The following is a 13381-nucleotide window of genomic DNA, read 5'->3' on the forward strand; positions in this document are numbered from 1 at the left end:
AATAAGATTACCATCTTCTTTCTTAACCTTAACACCTTCCAAAAGATATCTAAGGGTCTTGAATTTGGACAAGAAATCTTCAATGCAAGAAAAATTATTAGGATCCAAAGTAAGCAACTCATTTTCAAGTTGATGGGCTCTAATTTCATTTTTAATCCCAAAAACTTTAGCGATTTTTTCCAATGCTTCATGAGGAGTCTCAAGTTCTGCAATATGGAATCTAAGATCAGGAGAAATAGACATCCCTATCAAACCACGTGCTTGATCTTGTCTATTTTTCCATTTTGCATCCTTGTCTTCATCTTTTGGTTTCTTCTCTTGGTCTGTGGCTATTCTGAAGAGACCTTTACTTCTAAGTAAATCTTCCATGTAGGCTACCCATTGGAAGTAGTTAGTGTTGTCAAGAATGACTTGGCATGGACTTTCCATTTTTTTTAAAAAAACTGAAGCTGAAGATGCTAAAAGTAAGTGTTCCAATGGATAGATCTCGAAAAAATAGGCGGTTTTAAAAAAAACGGCTCTGAAAAAGGCTTCCGGATGAAGAAGTTATGGCTTTTTGAAAAAAAATTGTTGAAATTGCCGGCAAAGTGCGCGAATGTGCGGGAATGAAAAAATCCGCCCCCACAAAATGGAGACTTGAACCCAAGACCTCTACTCTCTTAAAATAGCTTTGAACCAATTGATCTATACAAAAAATTTGAGAGAGAGAGAGAGAGAGAGAGAGGGGGGGGGGGCCTTGGTTTGCGTGCTTGCCTTGAGAAAGCTCTTTTTCCCTACAAAACACAAAACACAAAACCCAACATGAATATGCAAAGAAAAACGAACCTTGCGGCTCGAAGTTAGCTTTAGCCAAAAAACTAGATATTTTTTTTTTTTTTTAAAATCTCAAAGTTAGCTTTAGCCGAAAAACTAAATATTTTTCTCAATGTTTCTGATTTTCCGAGATCACACTAAGGTGCAGGGAAAAGAGCATACGCATGAGAAAAATCCTTCCTTTCTGTTTCTGATTTGCCCAGATCGCACAGAGTCGCAGGGCAAAGAGCATACGTAGAAATGAAAGGTATAGATCCGGTTAAAAAAGGCTAAATAAACCGAAACCGAAATAAGCAGAGAGAAAATAACAGTAAACTGCAAAAACATTGTATACCTCCCGATCTGAAAAATGACGCAGCTAGGGCTACCAGAAACCTTTTCGCGTGAAACGAAAGGGGTTCCTCACTGGAACAGATGCTCCGAACGCAACAGAGCAGTCCTCTCGGCCCGAAAGCAGTCAGAAACAGCAGATCTAGGAAACGACAGCCGCATGCAGTTCTACCGGCTTCAGATTTGGATCACCAACGGACGCGGCCCTCAAATAGCTCTGATACCATGTAGGAATTTACAGGGTAAGTTCCTCAGAAAGAATACCAAAATGACACCGCTCACAACCAGATCACAGATCAATACACCAGTATTTTTGACGTGGTTAAAACCCTCAAAGAGGGAAATAGTCCACGGCCTGTCCCAATGTGGGTACTACAGGCAATTTATTAATCAAAGAATGAAAATTTACATAAGCTTCTCTCATGCACGGATTACCCGAACAATGACCCTCCATGCGCTTTAAATAGAACTCATGGACCAATCGGGTGTCAAGCCACGGATCAAGTGTCGGTAATACCGAGGTGAGAGTGAACCGTCGGATCACTACATATCGTGACCGTCGGATTGTAAGTTACAAAATGTACAACGATAAAGAAGGACACTTTACCTAACTCTATACCTAAATCTATACTAGACCAAGTTGAACTTAACTATATCCTATGTGTCGGAATATCCTAACATTAATAGCCTACATAAGTGACAAGAACATTATTATTTTAGCCTTTATCAAGGCTTATACTCTCAATTTTTTTTTGTGTTAGTTTTGATAGTCTATATAAAATATGATTAATTTATTTCTTGTTGGATTAATTAATGTTAAATTTTCTTTAATATTAGAATTTAGAGTTTGAACCTTTATATTGTAGTGACTTAGCTATAATTTATTTTTCCATATGATACATGTCAGCTTTAAATGTCATGTTTATTTATATCATTATAGCTAAAACTTAATATTTCTTTAGAATCTAGTATAAGAAATTTCATCCTTTAAACCTAAGTGAAAGTAACATAAATACAAGTCTAATTCTTCACATATAATATTGTGCTTCTAAGTATATTGACTCCTAGCTTGATAATTTAACATTCTAGTTTATGCAAAACAATTTAACCAACATTTTGGCCCCATTGTGAGGGAATTGCAACCAGAGTTAGATTTAGATATAAAATATTTTCTTGAGTTTTTGGATTTAAGACACTCATTTAAGATAAGGAGGAGTGAAGGGAGTCACAGAATAGGTAAGAATCTTTCATTTTAGTAAGTCTTCACAATTTAGTTTTTGTATTTTATAAAAAAGATGATTAGTTCATTCCTTATTGAATTAATTAATGAGAAGTTTGCTTTAAGATTAGAATTTAGGTTTTGAACATTTCCATTGCTCTAAATTAGCTATAGTTTATGTTTTCATATGATACATGCCATTTTGAAATTGTATATTTATTTAAATCATAGTAGCTACGACTTCATATTTCTTTAGCATCTAATACAAGCAATTTCATCCTTTAAACACTAAGTGAAAGTAAAGCAAATCTAATTTTAATTCTTCACATATAGTATTGTGCTTCTAAGTATATGGAGTCCTAGGTTGACGATTTAATGTCTTATGTTATGCAAAATAATAATCAACTTTTTGGGGCCATTGTTAGGGAAGTGAAACCAGAGTTAGATTTTGATATAAAATATTTTCTTGAGTTTCTGTATATAATACAAACGTTTAACATAAGGAGTCTAGGAAATAGGAGAAGAGGTAAGAACCTTTCACATTAGGGATCCTTCATAATCCTTTTTCATGTTTGTACCATATACATAGATTAATAAAAAAGTAGGAGTAGTTTTATTAAAAGGATAGAAATGGTAGTTCAAATTGTCCAACTATTTTAATCATAGGTGTTTTGAGAGCTCCCAACAACTACCTCGTTTGAATGTACAAAATCTTTTTAAAAAAGAAAATAAATTGATGATGCTAAAGAATTTATTCAGTATAGTAGAGCATGTTGCCAGAAAGATATTCTCAAATATTTGTCCACAATTTAGAGTTGTCACCAAGGATGAATCCACATTTCAAAAGATAAACATATGAGAAAGGGATCCATGAAGAGAATCTATGAGAGGAGGATCTAGAAATTTCTCTATTTATCCTTGTTAGCATATAAAGGAGATGGAGTCATGGACAACATCCCATGAAGACTAGAGAGAGATTGAAGAATTATTACTTCCTTATCAAAATATTTATTGTGTATTTAGAAATGTCATGAATAAATTTCAAAATAACTTTATCGTATGACAATCAAAGAGAGCCAAAGACACAATGATTATGTTAAAACTTGGTTCTAAACAATCACCAAGCCATAATACCACTCAATTTTTTGACATTTTTCGACATCAAATCTATTTCAATAGTTAATTTCTCATGTCGTAGATTCATTGAGTTATATTTCACAAATTTGAATATGAGTCTACTTGTAATCTTGTTATGAATATGGATGCATTCAAATTTCTTATAAAAGTGAGGGAATGGATTCTTTTCACTAATCAAGTAGTATAGTAGATTGGAATAAATGAATAAATAAAATAGGAAAGAAAAAATAGGTCTTACTATGAAAGTCATTGTTTAGTGCTCATTTAGGTGGATTTTTATGGTAGTTGAATCACTAACCATATTTAAAATTGCTGTTGAAATGCTCCTACCTACCATATTATCCCACTGCATAAGCCAACATTTTTCCCAAACTATGTTTATGAGTATCAAAACCTAACTTATAGATAAAAAATTTACTTTTTACTTATTTTGCTCATCATTACCCATTACTTATTGTCATATTATTCCTACTTTTTCACAACACATTCTTATTACTCCGCTCCCATATAGACTATTATTACTCCACTCCCATATAGACTATAATTACTCATTCAACATTTATGGCTATTTCATAACATCTATCCTCATAAGTCACTCATGAAATGACTTTCAAACTAACCCAAACAATCAATATATCCCAATGTTCTCTTTTAGCAAATTTATACTCTATTTTCAAAGTTTAAATCAAAACCTTGTTTTGGGTTCTGTCACTCTCATTTCAACTTGTGTTGCCACTATTGTATATACACACTGCCATACAAACCCAATGAATTCCTCTGTTTTTCTTGAAAAAAAATATGGTTACCAAGTCAAAGTTCTTTCCGATGTGGAAAAGGAAAACATGAACAAAATTACAAATTACAGGTAGAGAGCACATAGTGAAGGAAATATAGTGGTGTAACCCATCCACACTGGCCCACAGTTCCACGCGTCGGTAGGCTATGACGTGTTCACTATCGTTGAGTTGTTATATCCATGTGGAAATCGTTCGTTGATATTTTAGTTGTTGGTTGGTAATGTGAATTAATGTTGCATTAAATGGCCGCCCATCTGCCTCGGGCCTGGTTCCTGACTCGCTCTTTGCCCCAATCACTTGGTTCTTTGGCTATTCTGGATTGTTCTGCCCGCCGAGAGAGTTCTGTGAGGGTTTCCATAGTCGTGCTATGTAGCCTCTGCTCTGATGAATGCGGTGACCTCTGGTGCACCTCCGGTGAAGGCTATGAACGTGTATCACTCTATTCGACTTGATTGTGAACTCATGGAAGGCTTTCTCTGGTGTTTTGGTGTTACTCTGGCTCTGTGGTGCTTATTCGACTTCGTTTCACCTGGTGAGTTCTCGGTTGTTATGTTTTCTGACTATAATTGTGTTTGTAAACTTCAGTTCATTAAGGGACTTCTCTCTGGTTCTGGTTCTTCTCTACTGCTCACGCTTGATTATATTTAGCTCATATTTTCCGCTGCCTTTGGTCTTTGTCTTATGTATGTAATGGATGTCCTGGATTCAGGGGGTACTCCGGTGGTCGTTCGCAGGTTCAAACAGGTAATGCTAACCTTCCCTGTTTCAACTCGTCCTCCTTGTAGAATCATTGCTTACCAATGTCGTTCTTTTGGTCTCAGCTCTATAAATTTGTTTGCGATGGCTCTGTTCCTCGAGCTCAGCTCTGCCTGCTTAGGTAAGCTACAACATTCCTCTTATCTTGCACAGTTTCATTTCCAGGTTTTATTGCAGTGCATGCATATTAATCTCAGTGGTTTTCTGGTGCAGGTCTGGAATGCGACTTGGGTACGGGGGCTCTCCGTCTCCTATTCCACACAATGGAAACCTGCCAGTAGGCTCTAGCTCTTCAAGCTTCTGACGTGTTGTTAGGTCTCTGGGTCCTGTAGGTTAATGGTCACAATTTGTTGTAGCTTGTATGTAATTATTGTCTCTGTCGATAACTATGCTTTGGTCGATCACAATGGCCGTTGGGTGGAAAGAGTATTGGTGACTGTGTTCAAACCCTCGTCTAGGGTTTTGCCCTTAACTTCAATTACGGTCATGGTACTTGGTTTATTTATTTTACAGGAAAGAAAACCCTCGATGTATATGTTTCGTTTGACAACATAAGCAATACAATTTTAGCATGTAATGTTCGATTTCTAACGACTATGAAATGTGCGCTGAAAATACATCTGTTCTAGTTGTCTTCCGTGTATTGTTTTCTTGCTCATGTTATTTGACTGTTACTCAGTCCTCGCACTATTTTCCCCTTTTTGTTAGTCACTATGCTGTGTGTGAATGTCTGCCCAAGTTTGAAACAATCTATGTCTATTACGAGAAACAGTGGGATCGCGATTCACGTGATCACTCCCAGTTTATCATTTATCAATCTATGGGGAAAAAAAAGTTATTAAGCTATAGTAAATGAACAATGGATAGTAATTGCAGATGGAAAATGGATAGAAGAGATATGTCTCTATATTATTTTTATTTCTTCAATCTAAATTTGCTGAACCCCTCCATCGTGTTACATCCTTGCCTTTATACATTTCTGTTACAGTTGATTGCAGTTAATTAAAATTGACATAGGGTTCAGTTAAACGATCTTGATATGGTTGATAACCACTGCTCGTTTGATATTACAAGAATCATTTAGATAGTTTGCCGTTTCTCTCCTAAATTGAAAAATTATTTCCTAATTACTATTCATACTGTAGTAATTCTAACTGTCTACTTAACTGTAACTTAACACACCGACTCTGACAGAAAAAAATTAAAAAAAAACTACCTTATGACCACGTGAAAATAAAACAATCCAGATGATCAACAACCTTCAAACCTGGCTGAGACTTCACCCGGTCATGGTGAGCTAGATGCTCCTGCATCAGGTTCCCGGGGCAAAAAGAGATCATGGCTCCGGCCCATGAGCTTCTCGACCGAAGTCCCTGTTTGTGCAATCTGCCTGGCATCAAGACACGAACTGTCCTCAATTGGACAGTTCTTCCACTTGACCAGGTACTGAATGTAGTCCTTCCATTGAGTTCGTTTAACCACTTGAGTTTCGAGGATGCTTTTGATCTCAGGAGGTTGAACGTAAGGCATTTGTCTCTTCCAAGCTTCTCTGTCTTCCTGGGTACTCCGTGTAGCTTGTATGGGTCCATCTTCTTCCTTTTCCTGTGGGTCAGCCGTGTATGGGAACAGGTCTGCTACGTTAAATATAGGTGAAATGCCTATTCTGGGTGGCAACTGTATCTCGTAGGCATTAGCTGAAAACTTCCGAAGGACTTTGCAAGGCCCTATCTTTTTATACTTCATTTTATTGTACGTACCTTTAGGGAAGCGTTCCTTGCGTAAGTGTGTGAGGACTTCGTCCCCCACTTCAAACTACACTTCGTTCCTCTTTAGATCTGCATGTTGATTGTACTTTAAGTTGTTGTCCTGTAACTTTATTTTCACCTGTTTGTGCAAGTCTCTCATCGCATTAGCGAAATCTTCTCCATCCGCACTTCGTCTTTCCTGTAATCCAAGATCCCGAAGTTCATACACTCCGTGAGGATGCATGCCATACAGGATCTGAAAGGGACTAAAACCTGTGTTGAGGTTAGGCGAGTCGTTGTAAGAGAACTCTGCCTGTGCTAGCACCCGGTCCTACATCCGTGAATTCTCTCCGACTAAGCTGCGTAACAAGTTTCCCAGACTCCTATTTACAACTTCTGTCTACCCGTCGGTTTGCGGGTGATATGCATAACTGTAGCTTAGCTGTGTGTCCATTTTCTTCCATAAGGTACGCCAAAAGTGTCCCGTGAACTTCATGTCCCTGTCCAAAAGGATAGATTTGGGCAATCCATGTAACCTGACAATCTCATTGAAAAACAAGTGGGCCACGTGAGTGGCGTCACTGGTTTTTCGGCAAGGTATAAAATGTGCCATTTTTGAGAACCTGTCCACCGCTACCATTACTGAATCATATCCTTGCTGTGTCTTTGGCAGACCCAAGATGAAATCCAAATTGACTGAATCCCATGGTCTGCTTGGAACAGGTAACAGTGCATACAGTCCAGTGTTCTGACTATGCCCCTTTGCCAATTGGCACACTTTTCATTTGGCCACAAAACATTGTACATCTTGTCGCATTTTCGGCCAAAAATAAAAGTGACTAATCTGCTCGAGGGTCTTATCCATGCCGAAGTGTCCGGCAAACCCTCCACTATGTTTCTCGTGAATAATATTCTCCCTCATCGAGCAGTCAGGTATGCACAACTGTCCTCCTTTAAACAACAATTTTTCCTGTAAATTGTAGTCCAACCAAGGACTGTTGTCCCTTACTAAAGGGTTCTGGCACACCTCATAGGGCTCCTTAAAATCTATATCCATCCGGTATAGATCCTGTAAGTGCTCAAAACCCAGCACCTACACAGTGCTTTCCTACAGAAGTAGAGCCTTCCTACTCAATGTGTCTGCTACCTTATTTTCTTGCCCACTAATGTGCTTCAGTACGAAATTAAAACTCTGTAAATACTCTACCCATTTGGCGTGTTTGTGGTTGAGTTTGTGCTGCTGCATCACATACTGTAGTGCAGAATTATCCGAGAACAGCACGAATTCATTTCCCAATAAATAATGCCTCCAGTGTTTTAATGCCTGTACAACAGCATAAAACTCTTTATCATACGATGAGTATTTCTACCTACTCTCTTTCAGCTTCTTGCTGAAGAATGCCACAGGCTTGTCCTCCTGACTGAGTACAGCCCCGATTGCTGTCCCGCTGGCGTCACAACGTACCTAAAACAACTTCTGGAAGTCTAGCAGCCTCAGGATCGACCTCTCAGTAATATTCCTCTTCAACAACTGGAAACTTCTCTCTGCTGCTTCTGTCCACCGAAAAGGTTGGCTAGCCTTTTTGATGGTATCTAGCATGGGCGCACAAATTTCGCTGAAATTCTTGATAAACTTCCTATAGAAACTTGCCAATCCGTGAAAGCTACGTACCTCAAATATATTTTTCCGAGATAGCCAATTTACTATCACCGCCACCTTCTCCGGATCAATCTTTAGTTCATTCTTTGCTACCACAAACCCCAAATAAATTAATTCCTTCTGCAGAAAAGTACATTTCTTCAAGTTTATCAGCAGTTTGTTCTGCTGTAATTTCTTCAGCACCTTACGCACATGTTGAAGGTGTTCTTCTTTCGTTCTGCTGAAGATAAGGATGTCATCCAAGTAAACTATCACAAACTTCCCAATATACTCCTTCAGCATCTCATTCATTAGCCTCATGAATGTACTGGGTGCAATGCTCAGCCCAAATGGCATGACCAACCATTCGTACAACCCTTCATTTGTCTTAAAGGCTGTCTTCCACTCGTCTCCCTCCCATATCCGAATCTGATGGTACCCACTCTTCAAATCTATTTTAGAGAAATAAGCTGCCCCGCTTAAACAGTCCATCATATCATCCATTCACGGTAACGGAAACCTGTGCCGGATGGTGATTTTATTAATGGCCCTTGAGTCGGTGCACATCTGCCATTCCCCTCCCTTCTTGGGAGTGAGGACTGTTGGAATAGCACAGGGACCCAAGCTCTCCCTTATCAAACCCTTGTCGAATAGCTCTTGCACCTGTTTTCTGATTTCTTCATTGTCCTTGGGGCTCATTTGGTATGCCGCTTTATTCGGCAAACTGGCTCCGGGTATGAAATCAATGTGATGACTAATGCTCCACTTGGGGGGTAACTTGTCCAGCAAGTCATCTACAACTATGTCTGCAAACTCTTCTAACATTTGCTAAATCTCTATGGGCAAGTCTGAAATTTCCGTATGCAGTAGAACTGTCCTTGCTTTCTTTACCACCACAAAACCTACCTCACTGTCCTCTACCTGTTTTAAAAACTGTTTTCCACTCACCAACAATGATCTAGTTTCACTTGTCTCAGCTGCTCCTTCTTCTTCTTTGATAGGCCCAAGCGTATGCTTGATTCCATCCTTCTCGAATTTATAACAATTCGTCACTCCATCGTGTGTCACTTTCCTATCGAATTGCCAAGGTCTGCCCAACAATATGTGACATACATCCATTGGCATGATGTCACAAACAATTTTGTCCTTATATCTGCCTATCTAAAACTCGACCTCGCTCTCTTCATCCACCAGCAATTGGTGGCCCTTTTGTAGCCACGAGACTCTATACGGATTGGGATGCTTTAAGCGTTTCAACTCCAGCTTTTCCACCATTTCTGTGGACACCAAATTGTCGGTACTTCCGCTGTCAATTATTAGTTTACAACGCTTACCTCGTGATTTGCAAATCGCCCTGAACAGAGCTTTCCGCTGTGTTTGTTCGGTATTCTCCTTGACTGGTTTCAATAGCACCTTATGTAGCACCAAAGCTTCTCCCATCTCTAGAGCATTCTCCGCCTCTTGAGGGAGTGCTGTTGTTTCCTGTGGTTGCGCCACATACGCACCACACTGTCCAGTTGGATCTGCTTCTCGACACTCAAACAAGCGGTGCCCCCACTTATGACACCTATAACATTGATAACTAGCCCCTCTACCTCGGCCATTTCCCCTACCATGCTCGGACGATCTGCCGCCTCCCGTACTGTCTCCTCTGTCTACTATTCCAGAAGTTTTCGAACTGTTGGCTTCCTCACTGCTGCTAGCAGTCTGGCCCCTGCCATAGGACTGGCCTTTCCCTCTGCTAGCTCCTTGTCCTCTCTGGGAATTCTACCTTCTGGTACTTTTCTCCTCCGCCTTTATTGCGCTCTAATATGCCTCCTCGGTATTATTCGGAGATAAAATACTTATTTCATCTAGAATATCCATCCTTAGCCCATTAACATACCTGGCTATCCTTTCTGTGGTATCTTCTGTATATCCGGCTCGCAAATTCACTCGATAGAACTCCTCCGTATACTCTTTTACCATCGGTCCTTTCTGTCTCAGATTCTGTACCTGCCTGTGTAATGCAATCTGATAGTACCTTGGGAGAAATCTGCCTTTTAACTTGGCCACCATTCTTGACTAGGTTTTAATCGGTGCCTTATTCAATCTCTTCCTCTCGTTCTGGACACTATCCCACCATAGGGTTGCGTGTCCCTTCAGTTTTGTCGCCGTGAATTTGACTCTCCAGTCTTCGTTGACTTCCTCGCACTCAAAGTACTTGTCCATCTCGCTAATCCAATCTAGCAAAACATCGATAGAAAGGCTTCCGTCATACATCAGGAGTTCTGGTTTAGGTTTACTGCTTGCTAATAAAACAGACTTCAGCAATCTCACCTCTGTGGATTCACCCTCCGGTCCATCTGCTGCCACTTCTACTTCCTCATCTCTAGCATCACCCATTTCTGGATCTCTCCGTCTACCTGCCTCTACTACCTCCAAACGGGCAGAAAGAATTCTGATCTCCTCTCTTAACCCTTCATCTACCAATGTGCGAGCACCTTTGCCACCTCGGCCTCGGCCTCGTCGCCCTACTTCCATATCCTCAGTCAACTTAATTTTCTCTGATACCACTCTGGTGTAACCCAGCCACACTGGCCCGCAGTTCCACGCGTCGGTAGGCTATGATGTGTTCACTATCGTTGAGTTGTTATATCTGCGTGGAAATCGTTCGTTGATATTTTAGCTGTTGGTTGGTAATGTGAATTAATGTTGCATTAAATGGCTGCCCATTTGCCTTGGGCCTGATTCCCGACTCGCTCTTTGCCCCAATTACTTGGTTCCTCAGCTATTCTGGATTGTTCTGCCTGCCGAGAGAGTTCTGTGAGGGTTTCTGGAGTCGTGCTGTGTAGCCTCTGCTCTCATGAATGTGGTGACTTCTGGTGCGCCTCCGGTGAAGGCTATGAACATGTATCACTCCATTTGACTTGATTGTGAACTCATGGAAGGCTTTCTCCGGTGTTTTGGTGTTACTCTGGCTCTGTGGTGCTTATTTGGCTTCATTTCACCTGGTGAGTTCTCGGTTGTTATGTTTTCCGACTATAATTGTGTTTGTAAACTTCGGCCCGTCAGGGGACTGCTCTCTGGTTCTGGTTCTTCTCTACTGCTCATGCTTGATTATCTTTAGCTCGTATTTTCTGCTGCCTTTGATCTCTGTCTTATGTATGTAATGGCTTTCTTGGATTCAGGGGGTAGTCCGGTGGTCATTCGCAGGTTCAAACAGGTAATGCTACCCTTCCCTGTATCAACTTGTCCTTCTTGTAGAATCGTTGCTTACCAACGCCGTTCCTTTGGTCTCAGCTCTATAAATTCATTTGCGATGGCTCTGTTCCTCGAGCTCAGCTCTGCCTACTCAGGTAAGCTACAACATTCCTCTTATCTTGCACAGTTTTGTTTCCGAGTTTTATTGCCGTGCATGCATATTAATCTCAGTGGTTTTCTGGTGCAGGTCTGGAATGCGACTTGGGTATGCGGGCTCTCCGTCTCCTATTCCACACGATGGAAACCTGCCGGTAGGCTCTGGCTCTTCAAGCTTTTGACGTTTTGTTAGGTCTCTAGGTCCTGTAGGTTAATGGTCACAGTTTGTTGTAGCTTGTCTGTAATTATTGTCTCTATCGATAACTGTGCTTTGGTCGATCACAATGGCCGTTGGGTAGAAAGAGTATTGGTGACTGTGTTCAAACCCTCGTCTAGGGTTTCGCCCTTAACTTCAATTTATTTTACAGGAAAGAAAACCCTCGATGTATATGTTTCGTTTGACAACATAACAAATACAATTTTAGCATGTAATGTTCGATTTGTAACGACTATGTAAATGTGCGATGAAAATACCTCTGTTCTGGTTGTCTTCCATGTATTGTTTTCTTGCTCACGTTGTTTGACTATTGCTCGGTCCTCAGACTGTTTTCCCCTTTCTGTTAGTCACTACGCTGTGTGCGAATGTCCGCCCAGGTTTGAAAAAATCTGTGTGTCTATTAGGGATCACGATTCAGGTGATCACTCCTAGTTTATCATTTATCAATCTATTGGAAAAAAAAAGTCATTAAGCTACAGTAAATGAACAATGAATAGTAATTGCAGATGGACAATGGTAGAAGAGATCTGTCTCTGTATTATTTTTATTTCTTCAATCTGAATTTTCTGAACCTCTCCATCGTGTTACATCCCTGCTTTTATACATTTCTGTTACAGTTGATTGCAGTTAATTAAAATTGTCATAGGGTTCAGTTAAACAATCTTGATATGGTTGATAACCACTGCTCATTTGATATTACAAGATTCATTTAGAGAGTTTCTTGTTTTTCTCCTAAATTGACAAATTATTTCCTAATTACTAATTGTCTACTTAACTGTAACTTAACACACCGACTGTGACAGAAAAAACAAATTAAAAACTACCTTATGACCACGTGTACTAAAATAAAATAAAACAATCCAGATGATCAACAACCTTCAAACCTGGGTGAGACTTCACCCGGTCATGGTGAGCTAGATGCTCCTGCATCATATAGCCCAATGCAGGTAAGCAAACACTTAGAATTGCAAAGAAATTGTTTTATCAAAGCCTGTCCATAGAAAGTTAGTTGATGAAATTGGTTATTACTAAACATTTTCTTTTGCTTCTAAGAATTTTTGAGCTAATTCAACCAAATCGACTTGCAATTTACGAAGTTATTTAAGTCTTCCAAAAAAATTCTCTGGTTTCGCAACACAGTGAGATTTTTCATTTTAGAACTCAAATTTGACAGTTGAAAAATCATCATATGGCTTATAAAAACTTTACAAATGGCAGTGAGAATAGAGCAAAAGGTGAAACCACAAAGCTATATCCTGAAAGTTTAACCGTCCTTGAAGAAGCAAGATTGTTGAGAATCTTCACTAAATTTTAAGGATTCAATTTTGGGGTGACTAGGGCTTGGGGAGAGTGCCAATGTTTGTAATTGACCATATATCTTTCGGAACA

General features: G+C 39.7%; 1 protein-coding gene across 4 annotated transcripts; it reads left to right on the forward strand.

The window, feature by feature from the left end:
• The first annotated feature begins 4631 nt into the window (after positions 1 to 4631).
• On the forward strand, positions 4632 to 12319 carry LOC149158340 (uncharacterized). Of its 4 annotated transcripts, none has more exons than XM_089437741.1 (4): positions 4632 to 4828; positions 5006 to 5040; positions 11719 to 11774; positions 11867 to 12319. In XM_089437741.1, the coding sequence occupies exons 1-4, from the start codon at positions 4681 to 4683 to the stop codon at positions 11955 to 11957; spliced, it is 330 nt and encodes a 109-aa protein (XP_089293867.1). In that variant the 5' UTR covers positions 4632 to 4680; the 3' UTR covers positions 11958 to 12319. The 4 variants fall into 4 exon arrangements, with proteins under 4 accessions (XP_089293867.1, XP_089293868.1, XP_089293869.1 ...); XM_089437742.1 differs by lacking the exons at positions 11719 to 11774; positions 11867 to 12319 and adding exons at positions 5118 to 5173; positions 5266 to 5545; XM_089437744.1 differs by lacking the exons at positions 4632 to 4828; positions 5006 to 5040 and adding exons at positions 11082 to 11429; positions 11607 to 11641 and having other exon boundaries at positions 11867 to 12264.
• Positions 12320 to 13381: the final 1062 nt, after the last annotated feature.

Source organism: Pinus tabuliformis, chromosome 5_2, assembly GCF_031772625.1.
Source record: "Pinus tabuliformis cultivar Carrire ecotype Pingquan chromosome 5_2, CPIR1, whole genome shotgun sequence".
Classification (NCBI taxonomy): Eukaryota; Viridiplantae; Streptophyta; class Pinopsida; order Pinales; family Pinaceae; genus Pinus; species Pinus tabuliformis.